The sequence below is a fragment of the Nyctereutes procyonoides genome, unplaced genomic scaffold (genome assembly GCF_905146905.1).
Source record: "Nyctereutes procyonoides isolate TBG_1078 unplaced genomic scaffold, NYPRO_anot_genome, whole genome shotgun sequence".
NCBI classification, from domain to species: Eukaryota; Metazoa; Chordata; class Mammalia; order Carnivora; family Canidae; genus Nyctereutes; species Nyctereutes procyonoides.
Window position 1 is genome coordinate 33,417,723 of NW_026575132.1, and position 27,096 is coordinate 33,444,818.

The following is a 27,096-nucleotide window of genomic DNA, read 5'->3' on the forward strand; positions in this document are numbered from 1 at the left end:
TAACTGGACCCCAAAACAGTAACTGTACCAAAGACAGTTTCTGGGCCTTATGGAGGGCCTTTTTTTTATTACCTCCTGTTTTTATTGTTTGGGTCATACTTTCCCCTTTCTCTGAATGTCTTGTAATTTCTGTACTCAATGTTGTATATTTTAGATAATACTTTTTATTATCTTTGAATTAAAATTCTTTGACCCTCCAACTCCTGTGGGTTGTTCTTTGTTTAGTAACTTGGCTGGATTTATAGTAAAATCTGTTTTCTTCACAATATATAGTTTCTGATTTTGCTTCTCAGTGGGTAAGCCTTGGGCATGCACTCTCTCAAGTTGGGATGACTACGTTTATGGCAGTAACTGTCTCTCTTCCTGACCTGTTAAGTTTTCTTATCTCTGTTGATTTCACACTCAGGTTTTAGTTCCATTAACTGTTGGCTGATTGCTCTGATATTTTGGACAGTTCCGTAGGGCATTGTTCCATGGTCTGATCCAAGTAAATGCAGATCCCTTTGTTGCAGTTGGTTTTTTTATATAAATTAATTTTTATTGGTGTTCAATTTACCAACATACAGAATAACACCCAGTGCTCATCCCGTCAAGTGTCCCCCTCAGTGCCCGTCACCTATTCACCCCCACCCCCCGCCCTCCTCCCCCTCCACCACCCCTAATTCATTTCCCAGAGTTAGAAGTCTTTATGTTCTGTCTCCCTTTCTGATATTTCTCACACATTTCTTCTCCCTTCCCTTATATTCCCTTTCACTATTATTCATATTCCCCAAATGAATGAGAACATACACTGTTTGTCCTTCTCCGATTGACTTACTTCACTCAGCATAATACCCTCCAGTTCCATCCACGTTGAAGCAAATGGTGGGTATTTGTCGTTTCTAATGGCTGAGTAATATTCCATTGTATACATAAACCACATCTTTATCCATTCATCCTTCGATGGACACCGAGGCTCCCTCCACAGTTTGGCTATTGTGGACATGGCTGCTAGAAACATCGGGGTGCAGGTGTCCCGGCGTTTCATTGCATCTGAATCTTTGGGGTAAATCCCTAACAGTGCAATTGCTGGGTCGTAGGGCAGGTCTATTTTTAACTCTTTGAGGAACCTCCACACAGTTTTCCAGAGTGGCTGCACCAGTTCACATTCCCACCAACAGTGTAAGAGGGTTCCCTTTTCTCCGCATCCTCTCCAACATTTGTTGTTTCCTGCCTTGTTAATTTTCCCCATTCTCACTGGTGTGAGGTGGTATCTCATTGTGGTTTTGATCTGTAATTCCCTGATGGCAAGTGATGCAGAGCATGTTCTCATGTGCATGTTGGCCATGTCTATGTCTTCCTCTGTGAGATTTCTCTTCATGTCTTTTGCCCATTTCATGATTAGATTGTTTCTTTGCTGTTGAGTTTAATAAGTTCTTTATACATTTTGGAAACTAGCCCTTTATCTGATAGGTTATTTGCAAATATCTTCTCCCATTCTGTAGGTTGTCTTTGAGTTTTGTTGTCTGTATCCTTTGCTGTGTAAAAGCTTCTTATCTTGATGAAGTCCCAATAGTTCATTTTTGCTTTTGTTTCTTTTGCTTTCGTGGATGTATCTTGCAAGAAGTTACTGTGGCCAAGTTCAAAAAGGGTGTTGCCTGAGTTCTCCTCTAGGATTTTGATGGAATCTTGTCTCACATTTAGATCTTTCATCCATTTTGAGTTTATCTTTGTGTATGGTGCAAGAGAGTGGTCTAGTTTCATTCTTCTGCATGTGGATGTCCAATTTTCCCAGCACCATTTATTGAAGAGACTGTCTTTCTTCCAGTGGATCGTCTTTCCCCCTTTATCGAATATTAGTTGACCTTAAAGTTCAGGGTCCACTTCTGGGTTCTCTATTCTGTTCCATAGATCTATGTGTCTGTTTTTGTGCCAGTACCACACTGTCTTGATGACCACAGCTTTGTAGTACAACCTGAAATCTCGCATTGTGATGCCCCCAGATATGGTTTTCTTTTTTAAAATTCCCCTGGCTGTTTGGGGTCTTTTCTGATTCCACACAAATCTTAAAATAATTTGTACTAAGTCTCTGAAGAAAGTCCATGGTATTTTGATAGGGATTGCATTATACGTGTAAATTGCCCTGGGTAACATTGACATTTTCACAATATTAATTCTGCCAATCCTTGAGCATGGAATATTTTTCCATCTCTTTGTGTCTTCCTCAATTTCTTTCAGAAGTGTTCTATAGTTTTTAGGGTATATTTTGAGAACCATTTTAATGGTAAATGGTTCTCCAACCTTTTATTTTCAGGTGGTAGGTGTCCCTCTGTCTAAAATGAGTCTCTTGTAGACAGCAAATAGATGGGTCCTGCTTTTTTATCCAGTCTGAAACCCTGCGCCTTTTGATGGGGTCATTAAGCCCTTTCACGTTCAGAGTTACTATTGACAGATATGAGTTTAGTGTCATCATGATATCTATTTAGTCCTTGTTTTTGTGGATTGTTCCACTGAACTTCTTCTTAAAGGGGAATTTTAAGAGTCCCCCTTAAAATTTCTTGCAGAGCTGGTTTGGAGGTCACATATTCTTTCAGTTCCTGCCTGTCTTGGAAGCTCTTTATCTCTCCTTCCATTTTGAATGAGAGCCTTGCTGGATAAAGTATTCTTGGTTGCATGTTCTTCTCATTTAGGACCCTGAATATATCCTGCCAGCCCTTTCTGGCCTGCCACGTCTCTGTGGAGAGGTCTGCTGTTACCCTAATATTCCTCCCCATGAAAGTCAGGGACTTCTTGTCTCTTGCTGCTTTAAGGATCTTCTCTTTATCTTTGGAATTTGCAAGCTTCACTATTAAATGTCGAGGTGTTGAATGGTTTTTATTGATTTTAGGGGGGGATCTCTCTCTTTCCTGGATCTGAATGCCTGTTTCCCTTCCCAGATTGGGAAAGTTTTCAGCTAGGATTTGTTCAAATACATATTCTGGCCCTCTGTCCCTTTCGGCGCCCTCGGGAACCCCAATTAAACGTAGGTTTTTCTTCCTTAGACCGTCATTTATTTGCCTTAATCTGTCTTCATGGTCCTTTAATTGTTTGTCTCTTTTTTCCTCAGTTTCCCTCTTTGCCATTAACTTGTCTTCTATGTAGAGCCACCAGTAGCTGTAAAGTAGTGCTTCTGAATTGGCTTTCTGACATTGAATTGTAATCCAGATTTTGTAACTCTGTGGGAGAGAGGGCTGTTTCTGAATCTTTCTTTTGAGGTGAGGTTTTCCTTCTAGTCATTTTGCTCAGTGCAGAGTGGCCAAAAACAAGTTGTATTGGAACACGGGGGAGTATCTTCTGAATCTGTAGACTTTAAGTCCCTTGACTTCCCCTGGAACTGGTCCGTCCAGCTGGTCTTCTGGGGGACGGGCCTGCTGTGCTGATTTTCAGGTGTTAGCACTTGGGGGAGCTGCTCTGCCCCTGCCTGCTGCAGGGCTCAGCGGGGGTTGTTTACCCCGTGAGGCCCCAGGAGGAACAGCCGCAGTTGCTATGGCAACTCTGGAAGCCTGGATTCAGCCTCCGCAGGAACTACGAGAGCCCCGTCTCCGTCTGCAGGGCCTGGAGGCTCCGGGCGAGGCCGCTGATCTGCTCAGCTCGGGGCAGGAGCGTCCTTGCTGTCCTGGGCCCTCCCTGCCTCTGCCTGTCCCAGGGGAGGCCGGATCCTGGGCTGTGTCCCCGCGCCCTGTGCTCCGGGGCCTGCGCTGTTGGATTCGCGCTCCCGCCCCGCAGCCCCCTCCCTGGAGCCGCTCCCGAGCCCCTCCGAGCTGCTCCGGTCGGTCCCGCCGTGCGCGCTGCAGCCCTTAGGGAGCTCGGCGCACTCTCCCGGGCGCAGGTGTCTGTTAGTGTCCCCGGGAGCCCGAGGGCATCCCCGCCCTCCTGGGTCCTGCTCCAACTCCCTGCGAGCCCCTTTCCGCCCGCCCGGGAAGGTTGGTGCAGCTCCTGCTCCTCCGGGACGGGGCTCTCCTGTCCTGGGGACACTCGCCCCGGCCTCAGCCCGGCACCTCGCGGGGCCCCTCCCCCTTGGAGGCCTTTTGTTCCTTTATTTCTTTTTCCCCGTCTTCCTACCTTGATAGAAGCGCGAACTCTTCTCACTGTAGCGTTCCAGCTGGTCTCTCTTTAAATCTCAGGCCGAATTCGTAGATTTTCAGGATGATTTGAAGGTTATCTAGGTAATTTTTGGGGGACAGGTGATTTGGGGACCCTGCTCTTCCGCCATCTTGCCCCTCCCCTCTGTTGCAGTTGTTTTTGAGGCCAGTCTTTGAGGTTTCTTCCATCCTCAGGAGGACTTTCTTAGTTGTCTGTCTCTGGTTTTCTGTGGTACACTTTTAGTTGTTTTATGGTTTCTCTTGTTGATGTCTTAGAGCTACCAGCCTCTTAAAATGCCACCATTTTTGCTAGTACCATTAGGCTGGAATTTCTACATATTCTATTCCAGATAATGTTTGTTTTCTTGGAGATAGCTTAGGAGCTCTCTATTCTTTTGGCTTGACTTTCCACCTTTGCAAAATCTAAGCTTGTGCTCTGGAGGTGGGGGTAGGTACAGTGGCCCACATCTTTTGGAGTCATGCACCTGCTTTATGTAGGGCAAAGAAATTGGCTTGCCTCTCTTGGTGTGGAACTTCCACCCTTTCAATCTGTTGAGTTAAGCAAAGTTGGGCCCCATTACACCCAGACTGCCATGCCTGGAGTAGAACTTCTGCTCTGTTAGTGGGCACTGTGCAGAAAGGAGCCCAGACATACTTCTAAATCACTTTTGCCTGGAACATGGCTTCCAGAACATGGTGTTGATAGAGTAGTATGTAATACTTAGGACCTGCCCCTCTCTCTGGAGATACCATTCTATTCTTTTGGGAGCTTGGAGGGAGGGGGGAGGAAGGGGGGGAAGCCATTTTTTTTTTTCCGTGGCTGCACCCTTCCAGAGTGGAGCTTCTGTCAACCTGTCAACCTGAGGATAGACTGGGTTGTAGCTCAAATGCCAGATTCCTACTATTCATACCAAGGTATAGTAAATTTTCTTGAATAAATGTTTCTCTATTTGCTGTATGACCTTAGGATAGATTCTGAGATCTTAGGAATTAAGGATGCCATTTTACTTTTTATTTTCTGTTTGCCCCCTCCATACTTTCTCCCCATCTCTCTTTCTTATTCTCATTTTCTTACTGTCTTGAGAGCTTGTTTGGAGGTTCTAGCAGTGGAGCGCAGCTACTCGTATACCCTTGACAGAAGAATAGTCCTCCTCTATCGGGGATGGTCCTCCTCTTCGACCGAGCGCACAGCTTCGGGAGGGACGCACTGTCATGTGGGCTACTTGAACACTTTTAAGAATTTCTTTTTGTTTTATGTGTGGTGTTAATGAGTGTATCTCTTGGTGCAGATTTTTTAGTGCTTATCTTTGGAAGCTTGATATATTTCTTGTATCTTATATCTTTAACTTTGGGAACATTTTGAAGACAATTATACTTTGATTTCATTTTCTGCAAATTTTAATATGTGTGTCAGTTTTAATGTACTCTTCTCGTTAAATATTATGTATTTTATTCCATTTTTGCATATCTAGTATAGATCATTTCTACTGAATACCAAAGTGCAGTGGTTGCTTCAGAGCAAAGCATTTCTGTGATTGAGTTGCTAAATTAACTAGTCATTTTTAATGGAATACAATTTTTATTGAAAGAATTATTGGCAGTCAAACTCTAGTTTATTCTGACTTGGATATTTGGCAGACATTTCTCTAAATTGAATGAATTGAACCAATCATTCCTTTCAAGGAACAGTTTTAGTTGCCAGTGAAAAAATTTGAAGTCTGTAAGCAAAAATTAGGATTTTGGAAAACTTGGATCCACCACTGTGAGCTTGGTAGCTTTTCAATAATTAAGGACTCTGATAATTATTTTAATGAGTGTGATATTTTTTCATATTGCATAATGAAATGTGTCAGGCTTGGAAGATTTGCATAACCTAGTGAACCAGTAATTTCTAAATGACCAATTTAGTGTAATGTTATAAAGTCGTGCATGATTAAGAGACCAATTCGAAGTAAAAGATGGACCAGTTGATTTTAGTGGGGTATTAAAAGTTTATTAATATTAGAGTGTACATCACAGCTGATTACTTGAGTTTTTGTGTAGTACAAAGAATATCCACAGTTATCTCAAATGGTTCTTAAATACACATACACTTATAAAAGTCTAAGGCCAAATTTTCTTCATTTATTTCAGTCAAAACAACAGAGGAGATTGAATGTACAAGCAGATTTAAGAATCCAGCTATCAGGCAGCCTGGGTGGCTCAGCAGTTTAGCGCCACCTTCAGCCCAGGGTTGGATCCTGGAGACAGGGGATCAAGTCCCACGTCAGGCTCCCTGCATGGAGCCTGTTTCTCCCTCTGCCTGTGTCTCTGCCTCTCTCTCTCTCTCTCTCTCTCTCTCTCTCTCTCTGTCATGAATAAATAAATAAAATTAAAAAAAGGAATCGAGCTATCTTCTATTATTTGGACAATAACAAGATTTATAAAAATATAAAAATATGTTATTCTGTCACTTTTTTTCAGAAGAATAGTTATTTTTCATAGAAATGTTATTTATATAATGGGGTTTATTCTAATTGAATTAATAGACCCATATTTTAAGAATTGTTTTAATTTCTAATGTGGTAAATATATATAATCCACATAAGCAAAAGGCTTTGGGGAGTTCTCAGTGCTTCACATTGTAAAGGAGTCTTGAGACCAAAAAGTTGGAGTCCTCTGTGTATACCTTTTCTCCTCATGGTCTTAAGGTGACTAATGTATCTCCTGGCACGACATCTTTATTCCAGGGTGACTGAGAAAGGAAGGTGTGCTGGACAAAGAAGCAATGGCCATATCAAGAAAGCAGACTGTTCTCCCAGAAAACCTCAAGTTTAATGTCTTTAGGGAGAACTTTCTTACATATTTACCCTTAAGTGCAAAATAGAGTGAGAAAGTGAGGACTTTTAGTTGGGTACATTGCTGCTCAGAACAAATTTATTCTGGGGGCAGCCCAGGTGGCTCAGTGGTTTAGCGCCGCCTTCAGCCCAGGGTGTGATCCTGGAGATCCTGGATCGAGTCCCATGTCGGGCTCCCTGCATGGAGCTTGCTTCTCCCTCTGCTGGTGTCTCTGCCTTTCTGTCTCTCTCTCTTTCTCTCTCTGTCTGTCTCTCATGAATAAATAAATAAAATTTAAAAAACAAATTTATTCTGATGGTAAGGATATCTACTCAATAAGGATATTGAGTAGATATATATAGTATGTCTGTTTAAACCGAGTTTTGTTTTTGTTTTTGTTTTGTTTTTTGCTTGTTTGCTTATGTGTTTTGTTTTGTTTTAATGAGTGGTCCTTGTCAGAGTTTCCGGGAAACTCCCACATGAAGTTTTATTGTTTGACTCCTTCATACAAAATCCTCAAAACTTGTTTAGACATCTCACCTCGTTGTCTTCTTGTTAATTCTTGGCTTCTGCTTTCCAGGGCGTGTTCGGTCTCTGTGGGCTCTCTGCATCTCCGTTCTCTCTGCAAGGTACATTCTGTTTGAGCTACACATGGACTTGCAAAACACTATTAACAGGACTGATTAAATTGTGAAATGTCCCTTATTCTTCAACAGAGCTTCTCTTTATCTTTGTGATTTGGTAACTTCTTACATTAAGAAAACTTTTCTTTCTCACACCCTCAGACTCATTCTTTCCCAGTGTATGTATCAGTTTGCTTCCTGATTGATTTATTTGTTTTAACTCAATTATGAGCTCAGTGCCATCTTTTATACAGAAATTTATTTTTACAGTAGTCATGATTTGCTCTTTAAAAAATGAGTCATATTCAGTTATTTCTCAATTAGAAAAAAGAATCATAGCCTTATATATTATTCTGGCCTAGGATTTGAGATGAAACTTACATCTTAAAGTATAGTCTGGGGACAAGCAGCATGGGAGTCACCTGGAAGCTTCCTAGAAATGCAGAATCTCAACCCACCTCAGACCTAACAAATCACAGTCTGCATTTTACAAAGGTCTTTAAATATACAAGTGCACAGTTTCAGAAGCACTGATCTAAGGGAGACAACAAATGAGAAGAGGGCATGGAGCTGTGATTTGATGAGTTCTTATGTTTAATGTAGACAATAAGAGCCCACCAAAGACACATGGAGATGAGAGCAAGCTAGGGGAGCATGTGCTATCACAGCGTGGCATCTCCTGATGCCTTCTCTGAGGAAAGAAAGGAACAGTTTTTGCTACCAGCAGTGAGGCTTTTCTCTCTCCCAGGGTTAGTGGACCCATTATGCAGTGACTAACCACATTAAAGATTTATGAAAATAATTTGCTAAGGTTTGTATTACTTGGGCATTGAAGCTTAGTTTTGGCTTGAACTGGATTGAAACTCTTTTTTCTCTTTGGAATGCCTAATTCCAGATCTAGACATTAATGTTTGGTTGAACTTTACTTCTTTTCATTCAGAAACATGCCCGTGTGACTGTAGGAAAGAAGAGTGTCACCCACTGTACCCTGATATAATTCATGTTTGTGTTTTTTAATGTTTTTAAATTTTTAAAAATTCATTTTCTTCCCTGGTTGTATATTTGTCATTGAAACAGTATTTCAAAGCAGTTCTTTGGTAACATCATCATTAGGAGTCAGATTTATTTTTGTCCATGTTTTGTATCTATACAGTTGTTTGCATGTCTTAGTCACATAGTAAATAAGTATGGAATGACTAAGTCACTGGTTTGAATGAATCCTGGGATTTGCTTCCTGAAAAATAGGTCTGTTATGGTCCTGAACTTCTTAGATTTTTTTTCAGTAAGTCTGAATAAATGTAGCAGTATTTAAGGGGAAAAAATGGTCTGTTAGAACTGAATTGTTAATTTCTTGCCAAGAAATGGAGAAGCAATTCTAAATATTTTTTCATTTAAAATAATTAAATTACCCAACATATAGTATATCATTAGTCTCAAATGTAGTGCTCAGAACTTATCAGTTGCGTATAACACCCAGTGCTCAACTTATCAGTTGCGTATAACACCCAGTGCTCATCACATCATGTGCCCTTCTTAATGCCTGTCACCCAATACTAAATATTGATAAGTTTCAAGCTTTAAAACATCTGTACGTTCTGGGGCTGGATAATTTGTTTGATTTTTACCAATGTAAAATATTGAATCGTTCTAACAAGGAAAACAGGATACAGACTTTACATCATTAAATTTATTTCTCAAGTTCATAAGGTAAAGAGCAACTTTTAGATTTCAGTCTGGATTTATAATGTTACCTACCTTAACAGCTAGGCCTCTCTCCACCCCAATAACCCTTCTCTCTGGAATAATAAATGTCAAAAAAGTCAGATATAGGAATTATTGCTTCTCTTAGTACCTCAGAACTTCTCTGCAGATTTCCAGGTGGTGTTAAATTGGCCATTTCTTTTAAGGTAGTGGGTAATATCATAGTGGTTATAGTGGTTTTCTGTGCAGATAATCCAGGGCATATTGTATTTATTTTAGTTTAGTAAAATAAATTAAAATTTAGTAATAAATTGCCACTAGATGACACAGCATCTTTAAGCCTGGATTCACAGCAGTGCCCTATGTTTGTCCATACTACTCATGAATGAGACTTAAATGGTTACAGATTTACCTGTTCTGTGGAAGGAAATACTCTCCACTCCCAGTGAGTGAATGAATGAATAAGATGAAGGAATGAAATTTCTGAATCTTCTGGTCTTTTAGAAATAGTCTTTGGTGACATTGCCAACACTTTGAACATACTTTATAATTTTGTTCTTATCCTGTAACAAATTTGGGGAGACACAATGCAGTCCAAAGCAATTATGTATTAGGGAGGTCACTTCTTGCAAAGCAGGAAGATTAGGTAGGAAGTTATTTAAGAATTCCAAATGAGAAATGAAGAGAACATAAAAAACCTAAGGCATTGACAGTAGACATATAAACGAGATTGAAGATTAGCATGATAAATGGTTCTCCACCCCCTCACTTTCAATCTGGAGGTGTCTTCGGGTCTAAAATGAGTCTCTTGTAAGCAGCATATCTATGGGTCTTGTGTTTTGTTTTGTTTTGTTTTTATCCTTCCTGATACCCTGTGTTTTTTGATTGGAGCATTTAGTCCATTTACATTCAGAGTAATTATTGATAGATACGAATTTAGTACCATTGTATAACCTGTAAAGTCACTGGTCCTATAGATTGTCTCTGTTCTTTTCTAGTGTTTGTTGTTTCTGAGCTCTCTTTCCTGCTCAAAGGGTTGCCTTTAATATTTCTTGCAGAGCTGATTTAGTGTTCAGGAACTCCTTTAGTTTCTGCTTGTCCTGGAAACTGTTTAACTCTCCTATTCTGAAAGACAGCCTTGCTGGATAAAGCATATTTTTCCCATTTAGCATGTTGAATATATCATGCCACTTTCTTCTGGCATTTCAAGTTTCTTTGGACAGGTCTGCTGCTAACCTTATGTGTCTGCCCTTCTTGGTTAAGAACCTTTTGTCCCTAGCTGCTTTTCAGAATTTTCTATTTTTGTATTTTGCAAGTTTCACTCTGATATATCTTGATATTGACCTGTTTTTGTTGAATTTGAGGGGAGTTTTCTGTGCCTCTTGGATTTGAATGCCTGTTTCCTTCTCCACATTAGGGAAGTTCTCAGCTATTTGTTCAAGTAAACTTACTGCCCCTTTTACCCATTCTTTTTCTGGGACTCCTATGATGCAGATATTTTTGTACTTTAATGGAATCACTGAATTCCCTAAATCGGTATTTGTGACCTGATAGTTTTCTTTCCCTCTTCTTTACAGCTTCATTATTTCCCATAATTTAATTTTCTGTATCATCGACTCATTCCTCTGCTTCTTCCATCCTCATTGTAATTATATCCAATCAGTTTTGCATCTTACTTACAGCATTTTTTATTTCAGTCTGACTAGTTTTTAGGTCTTTTATCTCTTCAGGGTCAGGGTTTCTCAGGTGTCTTCTCTGCCTTTTTTTCAAGCCCAGCTAGTATTCTTATGATTGTTGTTTTAAATTCTTGTTCAGATATATTGCTTATATTTGTTTTGAGCAAATCTCAGGCTATGATTTCTTCTTGATATTTATTTTGGGGAAAACTCTTCTGTCTTGTCATTTTGTATAGGTTTCTGTCTATGTGTTATGAAATCTTGTAGTATTTCCTGCTTCTGAGAGTAGTGCTATATTAAGGGATCATACACTGTCCAGGGCCTGGTGCTTCAGGAAGTGTTTCTGGTGTATGCTGTGTGCATTCTTCTATGCTGTTTTGGCTGCTCTTTCCCACAGTCCTCTGCAGAGTTCCTCCTTGCTTGCAATGGTGGGGAGTGTTTGGACTTTAAGTGTGCTTTGATTTGTTTGTTAAAATAAGCCTGATTTTTTAAAAAAGTGTGATCCAAAAAAAGAGAAAAGGAAAAAGAATTTAAAAAGCAAACAAACAAAAAACTGTAGGCCTGATTCTGAAGAAAAAAGAAAGAAAGCCTGGTCCTTCTTCCACCAGAACTGAAGCTGATGATTTGGAGCACTGTATGAGTAGACTTGATACAAGCAGGGGGGCTGTGTTGGTCCTCTAGGGGGGAGGCCTACTGCACTGGTGGCTCACAGTCAGACATGCCCTAGTAAAGATGCCCTTGCTGGTACAGGGGATGGGGGTGGTGTAAGTGGCTCCAGCCTCCCTTGGGGATACTGTGTTGCTTGCTGAAGTCCAACCATGTTAGGGGGTGGGGGTGAGGAGTGGAGATTGGAGATTGAGAGATATTAAAGTGGAAGAATTTGATATAAGACTTTGTGACTAAAGAAACAGGCTTGAGGGAATTTGATATAAGACTTTGTGACTTGGGGATCCCTGGGTGGTGCAGCGGTTTGGCGCCTGCCTTTGGCCCAGGGCGTGATCCTGGAGACCCGGGATCGAATCCCACGTCAGGCTCCCGGTGCATGGAGCCTGCTTCTCCCTCTGCCTGTGTCTCTGCCTCTCTCTCTCTCTCTCTCTCTCTCTCTCTCTCTCACTATCATAAATAAATAAAAATAATTAAAAAAAGGTTTAAAAAAAAAGACTTTGTGACTAAAGAAACAGGCTTGAGGTAATAGATGTGAGCTATGGGATGTCCTTGTTGAGTACCTAACACTTTGATAGCCAAATGACCTGGGTGGGATCAGCTATCCCACTTTCTGCTCCTTGATCCTACCATGGCTCCTCACATTACGGAGTGATAAAGCTGAACATGGAGTTTTTCGCCTCTGAACCTCCATTTGAATGTGTCTTAAGATATTTATAGCCCTTTCATTTTTAGTTAATTCCAAATTCCTGTTCTTATTGTGTTCTTTTAAGGCAAGGACTACTATTTTATTCATTTTTGCTAGTACATAGTAGTTTGCACTTAGCAAATTCTAGTTGAGGGAATGATTGTCAGTAGGATTGTTACAATTAATTGTTCTCTGCACAATTTAATCACCTGTTTGATTTTCTTGATATTTAACACTTCTTTGATTTTCTTGCAGAATGAGAAGACTTTGGGACATTCCATGAGTCATTCAAGTAACATTTCTAAGGTAGAGTGCCAGTGAAGTATGTTATATTCATAGTTTGGGGTTCGGTTTCTTCTATCTTCCATGTTTTATCCACTTTTCTTTTTAGGATGCAAAGTTATTGATACAGTTCTTTAATCTGCTCTAGGACTATATAACAAGGTGCATGGCAGCTATGTTTTTCTAGTGAGGCAGTTTTGAATGTATATTGAGGTTAATGACTAATGGGAGAAAACCCTATTTCTTCCAGTAGAAATCATTTACTCTCAGGTTAAAAAAATTTCAGTCACTAGAGCATCTCTCCCCTCAGGAATGAATTTGACTGACTAACAAAAAGCCAACTCTGGTGGCCTAAATAATTATGGATTTATGTGGTTCTGATGACAAGGTATGTCTGGAGGTAGATGGTTCAAGGCTGATGCAGTTACTCAGGTGTTGTCAGGGACTCAGGCACTTTCTGTCCTCTCTCTGCCACCATCCTTAGCACATTGTTATCCTCATGCTTTAGTACCTCATGGTTTCAAGATGGGAGCTGGACCTCTAGGTACCGTGGCTGTGGCCTTGGCAGGAATAAGAAGAATGATGAACAGTGGAGGGGTCTGTCAGCTGTGAGTGACCCTTTTCAGCAGGAAGGCAAAAAGCTTTCCCAGAATCCCCACCCAGCTGCCTGACTTCTGCTTACACTTCACTGACCAGAACTGGATCACAGAGCTACCTCCAGCTGGAAGATGGCTAGGAAAATGAGGGCTGAGAGAGTGAATTGGCCATGCAACAGCACCTGACACTCCTGTGGTGTAGTCACTCGACTAGCCTGTCAGGAGCATAATAGCTGCTATGGGTGACCCGGGAGGCAGCAGACAAACGTATTTGCATGCACTGCTCATTTCTCAGCCTGGACATGGGCTCCAGCCAACCTGTTGTCCATCATGCAGTATGTCCATGTAGGTTCCTTGGAGAGATGGGCCTTCTCTCCATGTCTATGTCAGCTGGCCAAACATTGACACAGATCCCAACAGGAAGATCTGAACAGTGTGACATAACCTGCTCTGCTGTCTCAGGCCTCCTAAGTACTCAGAAATAAATAGCTATATGATGTGCCATTTTAATTTACAAACTATGTAGATACTCTCATCTGTATCACTTTTTTTTTCCTAACTAAAAGTAGAATCTATCAAATCCTTTGAGACAATCAGTCTGTTCCTGGACATATTTCTGATCTCACCATATCATCCATCCACTTAATTTTGCATAAAAAGAAAAGTCCATAGTGCTCAGTATGACTTTGAAGGTCGTTTAGGTTGCTCCTTGGTACATTCCTGATCTGACCCTCCTACCCCCCTACCCCCCTCCGAACAGTCTTTCAAAACCTAGGCTTTGATCGTCTCAAATAAATACCTTTCAACAAATAATCCCTCCTGTTTCAACCTCCATTTCTTTCCTTTTGCTGTTCATTCAGCTAGGGGTTAATAGAACTGTGTAGTGGTATACATCATTACTGTCTGAGTTAAATGGCCAATTTGCCCTACCCCCATTTGAAGAGCAGTCCAACATTTAAGAATTGAGAAAAATGGGGATCCCTGGGTGGCGCAGCGGTTTGGCGCCTGCCTTTGGCCCAGGGCGCGATCCTGGAGACCCGGGATCGAATCCCACGTCCGGCTCCTGGTGCATGGAGCCTGCTTCTCCCTCTGCCTGTCTCTCTGCCTCCCTCCCTCCCTCTCTCTCTCTCTCTCTCTCTCTCTCTCTCTCTGTGACTATCATAAATAAATAAAAATTTAAAAAAAAGAATTGAGAAAAATGAGAAGATGCAGATCCATATGGCATTGTCTGGTTAAGTTGAATTAATCATTTTAAAAGCATGTAGTAACAGTCATTGCCTTGCCCTAATGGTGGCATTTCTGAAGGAGGGCATCACCCTGTGCCTCAAATGTATATTTGTTTATGATTTTAGTAAGATTTTACTTGAAGGGAAGTTTCTTCCTCTAGTTTAAAAAAAAAAAAAGCTTGTAAATTACTGGCTTACAGTATCTATAGGAAACATCGTATGGACTTGGTGCAGGTTGGGTTGTGATATTCTGAATTGCTCTGTGATAGTTTTGGGGTTAAATGGACAATGTTTTACTAACCATGTAACTTTGAGGAAGGATGCTTCTTTGAACTTTAATTTCCTGATGAATAAAATTAGAGAATAACAACATTTAGGGTTGTTGTGAATCTTGGGGATAATGTTTGCAAGAAACCCTAAGGCTGTTCCCTCATTTTGCAGTTAATCAGTGAACTAACTGTAGTCAAAATTTGTTGAACCCTGCTGATCTTAGATTGATTGGGTCATGGTAGTCCTTGATGATAGCTATTATTATTACTGATAAAAGACAGGGCTGTATACATTAAATATCACCTGGGGTGGAAATTAAGACATCTACTAAAACCCCTACCCTTTCCTTTCTTCCTTCTTGCATACATTTTTATTGTGTGTTCTTTGTACCAGGCATGGAGCTGGGTACCAGCATAAAATGATGAGGGAAACAAACGTGGCCAATGACGGGGTGCTTTCCTGTGGGCAAGGTTGGAGTTTTCTAAAAAAGCAATTTTAGCTTCACACTTTTAACACTTTTAGAAACAGGATAACCATGAAAGCCTCAAAGCTTCCTGCCACAGAGTTGTGCCAAGAAGATTTGGGTGTCTTCCATTTTCAAAGCAGGAATTCCTGCTCCCTGAACTGGGCCTAGAGGGAAATCTCAGAAGTGGGGTGTTGTGTTGTGTTGTACACACATTACTTCCAGTGAACCGGCAGCATGAAATTTTGTTGCAGAATGTACCCCTCTGTAATAAGAAAGTTGTGTATGTAGAGTTAGTTGTTAGGCATGAACGGTTCTGTGGGCCTCTGGGAGGGGAGGACTGCTATGAAAGATAATTTTGTTTTTGAGAATGCAGTTCTTTCTTGCAACATTTATAAAATGAGCCTGTCGTTTGAGACCACTTTAGGCCATGGCACATAAAGCTGTGTCTTCTGTGTCGTAGACATAATTAAGCAGATGCTTTGTACCTTTGAGATAGAAGATGCAAAAAAAGGTTAGAGCACAGACATGTTTTACGCTCCCTGAAATCACCATTGTCTCTCTCGGGAGACTTTCTGCTTACTCAGCTGCCAACTGGGTTCAGTGTGTTGGTTTGTGGCCAGTGTGCATTATGCTCCTGCAGCTTACCACTTCCTGGTAACTGACGTTCCATGAAGTTAGAGGTTGAGAGCAGGTAAAAATGAACCTTCCATCTGTCTTCTAGTGTTCCATGTAGATTTTGTTACAGAGGGATGGGGTGTTTCATTCAATATTTGTTGGAGGCTCCCCATGTTTTGTTGTGGCCTCAAAAACCACACTCCCCTTTCAAAGAAATAAGCAGGCAAGTTAGATGGGATGTGTGAAAGGCTGCTAGATGGCTCATCTGTCTTTAAAATGGGCATCCAGGTGCTATCCTCTTGGAGAGTTAAATTAAGGAAGAATAGAACATTTAAGCAGTTTTGATTGCAAAATCTTCAGCCAGTACTTTGTTTTGTATTAATGGTAATGACATTAAGAGGGTATCATTTATTGAGAGTCTATTAGAAGTGCAAGTTTTCATGAAATTTGTCACCTCATTCTAGTGATCCATCCTAATCACCTAAGTGGTCACCTTTTCCTGTTGTATTTCAACAGAGCACCTATCACTCCTTGAGTTTTTATTAATTTTTTTCTGGTGCCCCTTCACCCCACAAATAAGTTCCATGAAGTTAGGGCTGTGTTTTGTTTACTCATAAATATTCAGAGCCAAGGATAGACTGTAGCTCTGGAGCAGCTCAGTACATGATTGTGGAGTGAATGTTTGCATTGTGTTGTGTTAGACACTTTATATCTATCCCATTGTTCCTCTCCATCGTCACAGCCATGTCCTGGGCCCAAGCCTCCTAGACTACTGCAGTAGCTTTCCAAGAATCTGCCTACATTCTTGCAACCTCCCAAATCAGCCTCCACCCCAGCAACCAGGTAAATAGTATCCTGATGTTTCTCTTTTTAAGCCTTCAGTGGCTTCTTATTGCATTTAAAATAAGATTCAAACTTTTTTAATTTTTATTTATTTATTTATTTATGAGAGAGAGAGAGAGAGAGAGAGAGGCAGAGACATAGGCAGAGGGAGAAGCAGGCTCCATGCACTGGGAGCCCGATGTGGGATTCGATCCCGGGTCTCCAGGATCGTGCCCTGGGCCAAAGGCAGGCACTAAACCGCTGCGCCACCCAGGGATCCCCTAGAATAAGATTCAAACTTCTACTTTGATGTTCCAAATCTGAGGTGATCTGGTCCTAGCCACAGGGACACTCATCATTTAAAACACTTACCATGGTTTATGATGATAATGTAGCAATATGTGGCCAATCCTTTATTATTTTTTTAAAGAAGTAGCAGAATTGCCCTCTGGAAAAGACCTGTTCTGGTGACTGAATGCCTAGAGAAGCTGAGGTGTGATGAGACCTCACAAAGACGGGCATATGAATGCAACTCCATGTAGCCCCACCTTGACCTTTGTCCTGCTGAGGGGTCCTTGATCCTGTGAGCCAGCAGTGTTCCCCCGACAGCAGCCATCTATACCCAACCCTCACCCCACACACTACCCATGCTGCTCTTGCATCATTTTCTTTCAACTGACTTACTCTACTTAATTAAATTTGTTTGCAGTGAGAATTTTGTATCCCTGTATGACATCTGAAATCACATTTTCAATTTGCTAGTTTTTTGATGTGAAATCAAAACATAGCTGTCAGAAATAATGTTCTTTGTTATGTCACCTGAACTCTGACTCTGTCACCCACCGTAGCTCCTGATTTTGCTCTTTGTGAACTAGCACTCTGACAGACAAGGGGATTTAGGAGGCTATGTGGTGGAGAGAAGAGGGGGAGAGGAACATGTCTCTGCAGCAGGTGTATGATGTGCCACATCTGGCTGTCAGGTGGCTGTCACTCCCAGGATAATTTGGAGCTTGGGCTGATGAAAGGAATGCAGTGAGGTACTGTGCACAGCCTCAGCGTGAACTCAGGTGATCAGAGTGAGGTGGTATGCTTCCCAGTTCAGGGGAACCATATCACAGTTGCCTCCACCTAAAGGCTCTCTCATTGCTTGGCACAAGATATTCTTGGCATGATTTATCCTCATCTGTAACATAGACAAGGGGGTCCAGTGCAGCATATACAAGGATTACATGAGTTCAGATTTCACTGTGCTCTGAAAGCTGAACCAGGGAAGAGATGGGTAAGCAGACCTCCAGAAAACACGGGCAGATGGAGAGAATTATTATGAAGGTAGAAGACATGGGGCTGAGGTGGAGCATGACAAGGAACCAGATTTTAGAAGGGCTTCTTGGGGAAGTTGTGGCAGAGGAGGGGCTACTTAAAGCAGGACATAAACAGTGAAAAGGAGCCAACCAGGATGGAATTAAATTGTAGAAAACTGGGGCACCTGGGTGGCTCAGTGTTTGAGTGTTTACCTTCGGCTCAGGTGGTGATCCCAGGGTCCTGGGATCAAGTCCCTTATTGGGCTCCCTGCAGAGAGCCTGCTTCTCTCTCTGCTGATGTCTCTGCCTCTCTGTCTGTGCCTCTCATGAATAAATAAATGAAATGTTTTTTTAAAAAAAATGGTATGAAACCAGTTGTCACATTTCTGAGAAATCCAAAATAGTAGGTAGAAATGAAAGGCAGATGTAAAAAAAAAAAAAAAAAAAAAAAAAGAAAGGCAGATGTACTGAGAATGATGACCCGTCATAGCTGCCCAATTCCTGGGTGCCAGGGGCATTGTAGTGAGGACTACTGTATATTAGCCTAAAATTCCTTAGAGGAAGGTTGCCATTCCCTGGGGATAATTGAACTCACTTAGTCCCACTGGAATTTTTTTAGGCACCAGGAATATGTTTAGGCCAGGCTCATTGTAGGGACTGGACTTTCTAGAGCCTCTGCTCAAGCCTCTCATAGCACACAGACATGGTTATTAGTTTACCTCAAGGGAAGTTTTTTCTTGGATCCTGAGAATTAGTCTTGATCCAGGTGATGCAATTTCTCGAGCAAGTTCATGATTGGTAGCACTTAGAAGGAGATGGTAGTGGTGAGCTAGACATACATCATGAAAACTGCTGCATGGGTACCGTCCTTTTTATAGCCAGGCAGTTAGTCTTACTAGACTCTGACATTTGCTAAGACTGGTACCTAGTAGAATATTTTAGAATAGCTTAGAATAGAAATAATTTTATTTAGATACCATGAGTATATGTGCCTCTGGTTAATCAGGTATTTCCGGGGACAAGTCAGACTAGACCTGTTTAACAAGCCCTTAAAATTATTGCTATGCTAGTTTGGCAAGCAAATCTGAGTGAATTTAAGCTTTGGCTCTCCTAGATCTCTTGAATATTTTCTAGTGATTGCTGCCATTAGCTAGGAATGACTTATAGTAGAATGTCATGTGTAGATGTAAATACAGCCTTAGGAGGGAGGTTCACAGGCTGTGGTATGGTGGTCAAGACCAATGTCTGCTTCTCTGTGTTTCTGGAATAAAAAGTTGACCGGTGACAGACTTAAGTTGCTCAGACTTACAGATAAAGTATGAGCCAAAATATGCCTTTCTTAATTTGAAGAAAACATCTATTCCAAAGATAAGATACTTTCCTGTGGCAGAAACAGGAGAATGACTTGGAGAAGTTGAGTGGCATCACGAAACATGGTGTAGCCTCACTTTGGATCCTGATGGAGTGCCATGGGCGCTGTAGTACTGTTTGGCTCACCTTTTGCAGAGATTGACCATATTTTCATATATTTTTTTCTTCTGACTGCTTACAATTTAGTTTTTGGCTAAAGCTTTAGGCCAGTGGTTTTCAAAATTTGGTTTTGAATAGTCTTGAGGGGGAAGGGGCAAGGTTAAAACCAGTTGCATAATAATACTAGCAGATGATTTAATTGCCTTTTTTCACTCTTACTCTCTCATGAGTGTACAATGGAGCTTCCAGGGGCTGTGTAGTATGTGAGATGGCATCTTTTCTCCAACACTAGTGGAATATGTGCTGGTAACATTGTGTTTTAACCTTTCTTTTCTAGAGAGAGAGAGGAAAACAAACAAACAAAAAAAGAGTATGGGAGGAGGAGGGAGGGAGGGAGAGGGAAAGAGAGAATCTTAAGCAAGCTTCACACCCAGTGTGAAGCCAGACTCTGGGCTCAATCTAATGACCCTGAGATCATTACCTGAACTGAAATCAGGAGTTGGACACTTAACTGAGTCACCTAGGTGCCCCTTTTAAAGTTTTCTAATATAGTAAAGATTGGTTGATGTAACCCACATAAACACAAGCTCTTTGGGGGCCTCAGTAATTTTTTAGAGCATATAGGGGTCCTGAGACCAACAAGTTTGAGAACCTGTTTTACACCTATGAATAGGCAGTCACTCCAGAGTGCACTTGTTTTTTATTCATTAAACAGCTCTTCCTTTAATACCTACTGTGTACCAGGCTAGGCTAAACAGCAGCAGATTCCAAGTTAGCATATTATTCCAGAAACCTGGAAACATTTTTTTATAAACCTTGATAAGTGCTATGAAAGAAAAGAACAGGGTTACAAGGATAGTGAAATGCCCCTTTTGAGGAGAAATCTGAGGAGGGGTTGGTCATGCTGGATGGAGTATGGAAGCATTACCCAGAAGGAACAAGGGAGTATGGAGTGCTGGGTGACCCAACACCATGATTTTGGGTCTTTTTATGTTTACGCTTGTACTTTCTGGGAATGTGAAGCTATCTTTGCTCAGAAATCATTGCCTTCAATGTAATTTCTTGAAAACCAGCTATATTTGTAAGGTTTCCAGCAATAGCTAAATGCCTACTTTGGAAAATGAGCTATGAAAAGGTCCCTTCAGTTACTGCTTTGTCTCTAACGGTGCTGTGATATATGCCCCTCATTGTGCTGGGGATATATTATTATTCACATAATTCTAATTCTCTCTAAAAGGCCGCCATAGAAAAGAATTCAGTGTTAGCACTATTTGCTAGGCAATGCTGGGAGTCATTTATAATGGACCTCATTTGAGAATTCAGTAGTTTTTATTGTACACTCTCCTCCATGAATCCTATATTGTATATATCCTATATTTACTTTCTTAATGGTCAGTTTTAATTAATTGCCATTGTGAAAGCATGTTCTTGGCACAGCCCTTCATCAAGAGTCAACATGTATTTATCAGAGCAGCCACAGAACTGGCCTCTCCTTCAATTGTAGCTCATTATTGAAGTTGAATACAACTGGTTATTTATAGAAATCAGAGTCTCTCATAAGGAAGCATTTTTTTTTTCCACAGAGCAACTTCTGTACTAAGCAGAAAGTTTGCCGAAATGCAATCTCAGTCTGTATTGCAGCATCTAAACACCAAGTTAGACTTTATTTGGCTTTATTTCTGTGAAGTCAGGCCTGCTGAGCTGGCAGTAAGGAGCAGATTATTATCTCTTGGTTTGGGATAGCAGTAGCATTAAGTAATGTACTGAGCAGTAAGTAAATGCCAGGTGGTCTGGTAAGCACCATTTCTAAAGTACCCCACTGTGATGCCCAGAACCTGTGTATATGATGAGGCATTGTTCCCATCATATTATGTTGTATGAATGTAATCACATGAGCTTTTAAAAGCAGAGCACTTTCTCTAACTGGTGGCAGAAGAAGACATGAGAGAAATAAGAGTGGGCTTGAGAATGGGGAGGGATTGATGGGGAATGCAGGTGGCCCCTGCCTCACAGCCTGCAAGGAACTGCACCTGCCAACCACCTGTGTGAATATGGAAGTATATTCTTCCCTGGAGCTTTTGGAAAGAAGAGAGACCCTGAGCAGAGGACCTCATCACACAGTGTGTCAGATTAAAAATTTCTGTAGTTTTAAGCCCCTAAGCTTGTGGTACTTTATTACACAGTAGTAGAAATCTAATATAGGTGGAAACACTGTCCTTAGAGAGAAAAGCCTTTCTGGCTTGGGCACTGCCAGACTGTCACCTCTGAAATCTCTGTGCTGATGATGTCAAATGCTCTCTTAAGCCATCTTCTTATTATTATTTTGATATTTTGTATTCATTAGAAATACAATACTGTAATGACTTTTGAATTATTTTGACTGTTGGTAAGAAATAGTTTTTACATTGAAAGTTTATTCACAAACACAACTGAAAAAAAAAATACCTCCAAAAGACTTAATCCATAGGATGTCAGATGCTTTCTGACATCTTCTATTTTATTTCATTTTTTAAAAATGTAGATAATGACTCAGTAAATTAGTTTCTTCACTGATTTTTCCCAGAGTTGGAAAATCAAAACAGTTGGTTGTGCTTCTGTAGTTTTATTTTATTTCTTAAACTTTTAATCACATGTTATTTTAAAAATGAATTTGTTATTAGGAAATAAGTGTTCATGGTAAAAGTGGTATAATGGTTGGGAAGGGTCTCCATTGAAGTACTTGTTTCTCCTGCCCAGGGTCCCTGATCTCTTTCCATGTTTCAGAGGAAACAAATCACTATTAGGAGCCTTGAAGTGTGCACCCTTCCATGTGGGCCAGCACACATAGCATGGCTCTCCCCTCTGCCTGTTCCCTCTGTGTCCCCAGTTTGGAGCATAATAGTACCTTTCCCTTCTTTTAATGACTACCCAGTGTTGTACTATCAATGTGCCAGTATTGACTCAGTCAACCCCAGGCCCATGGGCACTGAAGTTATGCCAAGCAATTTCTCCCACAAACAGTGCTGAACAAACTTATTTGTGCATAGGTGTGAGGATGAATTCCTGAAAGAATTCCTGGAACAAAGTGAATGTGCATTGTAATTTAGAGAGCAATTGCCAAATTGCCATCTTATGGAGTTAAGCAATTTGCTTTTCCACCAGCAGTGTATAAGCATGGCTGTTTTCCCACACTTTTGCCGACACGGGTATTAGGTAATTAAAACAACAACAACAGGTATATTGCAATGTAGTTTTAATTTATATTTTTCATTGTAAGAGAGGTTAAGCATCTTTTCATGTTTTAAGAGCCATCTGTACTTCCTTTCCCCACTTTTTTCTATCAAGTTTGAGGTTGCTTGTCTCTTCCCCTCCTTATCCAGTCCATCTTCAAATTGCTTCTGGCTTAAAAGCAAACCATTTCTTGTGGCCCTGTTGATGTAAATCAGATGGGTGTATTCACTTTTGTTAGGGACACGAGACCCCAGATGTTTAAAAGTAACATTGTCCATAATGAAAAGAAGTCCCACTGAGGATTTACAGCAGAGAAGGAGGGATGGGAAGAGGGTGGTAGTAGAGAATGTGGTTGAGAAGTAACATCCTCCTCAACCCACCTCCGCCTCAGACTGGGGTGCCCCCACCCCAAGCTTCCCTCCCCCACCTCCAGCCACCAGGGGCTCCAGCACTGTTGCCACCACACCAGGGCCTGGGGCAACCCCAGCTGGGCCCCCCCCCCTCCTGCACCCACCACCTGCCCGGTCCTGGCCCACACAGCTTCCCCCGAGAGCTCTGCTGCCAGGTCAGATGCTGCTGAGCGGGGGTCCCCCGGGGCCCGGATCCCCAGCCGGGCCTGCAGCCCAGCATCATGGAGGACAACATCCTCATGGATCTCATCTGAACCCCCGACACCCAATAAAGTTCCTTCTAACACACACACACACACACACACACACACACACACACATACAAAAGTTAGAAAGACAAGGGAAGGAATTGAAGCAAAAGGAGAGTTGAGGAAGTTACGGCTGGTGTCCTGTAGTGAGTAAGTCCCTCTGATGTGAAATTGGTAAGTTCCTGGCATGGACTGAGAAATGGACTTGATGAGCCTGTTATTGATAGCCCTTTCAATGGCAGTAAGTTCTCACAAAAGGAAATGTCAGCTTCTACAGAGTAGATGGAAAGTTTTCATTTGGTTGTTTTTGGCAGCCTTGATAAAATGATTGAAAACAGTAAATCTGATAGGAAAAACAACCACTAAGTGACTTGAGTACTGCAAGACAAATTCTCTAAAATTGTCATTCCTAAGAAATAAAATCAGCTAGGATTTAGGCCTAGATGGAATCCAGAGGTTTGTTTGCATAATTGATTACGACATCTTAAGAAGAGGGGATTTTTACAAAAATTTTTTTGTAGTGAGATTACTTTTCATTCCTTTTCATGACCAGGAAGTCTCTTGTTTGAGAACCAACAAAGAACTTCAGGAACACAGGACTTTAGTTTTTTCGACACACATGAATTTTCTCATTTTGGACATTTACACATCCTTTTATCAGCAACAGTCCTGTGTGGCCTCATCTCGTAGAGGAGGGAGGGCACTCTCCTTTTCCCCTAAGGCCGGTACTGCTGGCCCGTAGCCTGCCCTGCGCCACCTGCCCTCTGTCCTCAGGATGAATGGGAGAGATGTCCAGTGTGCCAAGCCTCTGAGAGGGGACTGCTGGCTCCTGACTTAGCTTGACTTCCCCAATTGGACCCTGGCACTGTATTTGAACTGTATTTGTAGGCTTCGTTTTGTCCTTGCTGTGGATGATCAGTCCAGTTGTTTCAATCCTCATTGGTAGGTTGACAGATTTTACCCTGCTTGATGCCAGCAACAAGTTAAGCTCTTTAAAATTATTGATGCTATGCTTTGGTGATCATTTTACATGTGGACTGGTCCTGAATTTCAACATGGGCTCCCCTTTAGCTGGAAACAGCAAGAGCCTCTTATGAGATCTGTGATGGCCTCACAAATCATGTTCGTTTCTCATTCTTACTGGAGAAGGAGTCAGCCAGGATAAGGCATTTGTTGGTTTGTATTTATATAAAACAACAGAAAGTAGATTTAAAAAATATCCTTGAAACCTCATGAATTAATAAGAAGAGAAAATTGGGAGGCTTGTTGAAGCTTGGATGTTACCTGCTGCAAGTGTCTCATGATATTTTTGTGGGATTGGAGAGGATGACATGAGCCCAGGGACACAGACTGAGGATGCTGAGACTATTCCTTTTTTTTCTGAATAAGCAGATCAGAGGCTTGGAACTGCTGCCACCAGCTCACAGGCATGATGCTTTACTGCAAGTACACACATGACAGTATGAGTTCCCAGGGGTCCACCTGAGACATGAAATTCATGGGAAAATGATTCCCCGTCCTGTTGTATGTGTGGACTGCGGCTCCTTCCTTGGTGCAGGGCTTGTTCTGCCCTGAGGCTCTTCCCTCCTGCCTCCCAAGTACTCCCCTGTTCTGGGCGAATGATGATGTGATCATTACCCCAGACTTCCCCCCTCCCTTTTTTTAAAGATTTTTCTTTATTTATTCATCAGAGAGAGAGAAAGAGGCAGAGACAGGGAGAGGGAGAAGCAGGCTCCCTGCAAGGAGCCGGATCCAGGGATCACACCCTCAGCCGAAGGCAGAACTCAACCACTGAGCCACCCAGGCATCCCTAGACTTCCCTTTTTGATGTGGGACACTTGAATTCAGGACAGGAGTGAGAAGCCATTTTCTTTTTATTTCAACTTCCTGACCTCATGAGACTTACCTCCTCCCAGGACACTGAATATTTTCCACATTCAGTTAGAATATGTGGATTCTTTGGGGACTCAGAAGATGTGCTAGTTGAGTACTACCGTGTGATTTTAGCATACACATGCAATGTGATAGCGTGTAACTTCTTGGACCAGGTTTCAGGTTGAGCTAGATTTAAAGTGATGTTGAGTTCTCCTGCTGGGGAGCAGGAAGAGTGGTCCATTGAAGACCTCAATCAGACTGCCAGGCCTAGCTCTCCCCAGATGGATGTGTTTGCTGGAGAGGGCAGATGGGGAGAGCTTCTGGACAGTGGTGCTGCTGGTCTTGGTGGCTGGCCCATGGCAGGGGTCCTGTAGCTTGAATGCCAGGATGAGAGCATGCCCCTGGGGATGACACTTAGGAAGAGTGGGGGCTAGGCCTCATCCAGGAATTGTGGGGCTCCCTCAAATCCAGGAGCAGGGCTGAAGGCCACTTGTGTGGGCCTGGGGAAGGAAGGGAGGTAATGTAGCCTTGCTCTTGATAACAGCCTCTGGTGCTGTTTTCATGTGACTGTTTAGGTTGTGTGGGACAGATGCTTAATCAGGCTGACTGCCTCAGGAGGGGGGAATGCATTTATATGAATATGCATGGTGCTCCTAGGCCCATGGGAACTCAGGAATCTGAGTCTAGAGAAGGCTTAGCAAGCACCCTACAGAGGATGGAGTGGGGGGGCTGGGGGACCCCCTAGCAATGGTTCTGCTTCCTCAGCTCAGGTACACTCCTTGTTCCTGTTTCTCTTTCCACTTCTTTGTCCACTGTGGTACTTCCTCACCCTCCAAGAGCTCTTTTCTCATTTTGGCTTGTTTATAACCTCTCAGACCCTCTGCTCTGTGTCATGACCTTTGACTTCACATTCTTTCAAGATTAAATTTTCTTGATTATTTTTCTTAATTCACCATCCCATGATTAGAACTCTTGGGAATATAATGTGCTCAGCTCTCTCTGGGGCCCCAGGTTGAGCTATGGATTGGTGACCCTGTGGTCAGCTAGTCTCCCTTTTGTGTGTAGAGTTCTGGCAGGGTAGCAAGGTTTCATGGGCCCAGTGTGAGGTGAGTAGGAGAAACATCCAGCCACCCTGATTAGGATTACCTCTGGGACCAGGTTAAATACTGCCAGGTGAGGAAGGGAAGCACTGGCAGGGACAGCAGCTCACATTTCTTTGGCATTTGCATATACCATCTGGTACTTGGTTTCTTTTTCTTTATTTTTTTTTAAGATTTTATTTATTTATTCATGAGAGACACACAGAGAGAGAGGCAGAGACACAGGCAGAGGGAGAAGCAGGCTCCATGCAGGGAGCCCGACGTGGGACTTGATCCTGGGACTCCAGGATCACGCCCTGGGCGGAAGGCAGTGCTAAAACCCTGAGCCACCCGGGTTGCCCCTCTTTTTTTTTTTTTAAGTAGGCTCCACGTCCAATGTGGGGCTTGAACTTAATGAGCCTGAGATCAAGAGTTGCAGCTCTACCAACTGAGCCAAGCAGGTGCCTCCTGTGTAGTACTTGATTTTTGACTTACATATGAACTTTTAATTAGATGCTCAGGAAATAAAGGATCAGTGAATCTGCAGGAGATTGGTATTGCTGCTCTAGAGTCTCAAATATTTCTTGACTACACTTTTACCCACATAGAAGCAAAGAGTGTTTGATTTGTTTTGCCTCTGTGCATCAGGACTTTATGTGTTATTCAGTGAGCAGTGGGACATAGCAGGCATTCTAGCTTCTTTGCCCATAGTCATTTGGAAGGAGATGGCATTCACCATCCCCTTTGCTCATTCCCCTGAAACTGACTGGAGGTGTGTCGTTGCAGGCTGGGGGTTCTTCATTGGCATCGGCTCCGGCATCTGCCTTCTCTCGCGCCTCTGTCACGCCGTCCAATCAGGACATCTGCAGGTAACGCTCTGTTTCACCTGCGGTGCTGGGTCATGTGACATCCGGGAAGTAAGCGCTAGTTTGTGCAGGTTCTGGGTTTTCCATCCGCT

At 42.1% G+C, this 27,096-nt stretch overlaps 2 protein-coding genes across 9 annotated transcripts in view; one reads left to right on the forward strand and one right to left on the reverse strand.

The window, feature by feature from the left end:
• The window catches only part of MARCHF8 (membrane associated ring-CH-type finger 8), a 161,903-nt gene that overhangs the window by 126,149 nt on the left and 8,658 nt on the right, over positions 1-27,096 (forward strand). For 7 of the 8 annotated variants that reach the window (XM_055345017.1, XM_055345016.1, XM_055345018.1 and 4 more), the window contains 2 exons: positions 12,524-12,574; positions 26,925-27,007. In XM_055345017.1, coding sequence (XP_055200992.1) covers positions 12,524-12,574; positions 26,925-27,007 — 134 coding nt within the window. Of the gene's footprint in view, positions 1-7,497; positions 7,547-12,523; positions 12,575-26,924; positions 27,008-27,096 lie in introns of all 8 variants that reach the window. The other variant, XM_055345022.1, reaches the window with a different exon arrangement.
• ALOX5 (arachidonate 5-lipoxygenase) overlaps positions 21,847-27,096 on the reverse strand; it is a 77,721-nt gene continuing 72,471 nt past the window's right edge. The window contains exon 14 of the mRNA XM_055345014.1: positions 21,847-22,724. Within this exon, the coding sequence (XP_055200989.1) occupies positions 22,683-22,724 (42 nt within the window). The 3' untranslated portion in view covers positions 21,847-22,682. The remainder of the gene's footprint in view (positions 22,725-27,096) is intronic.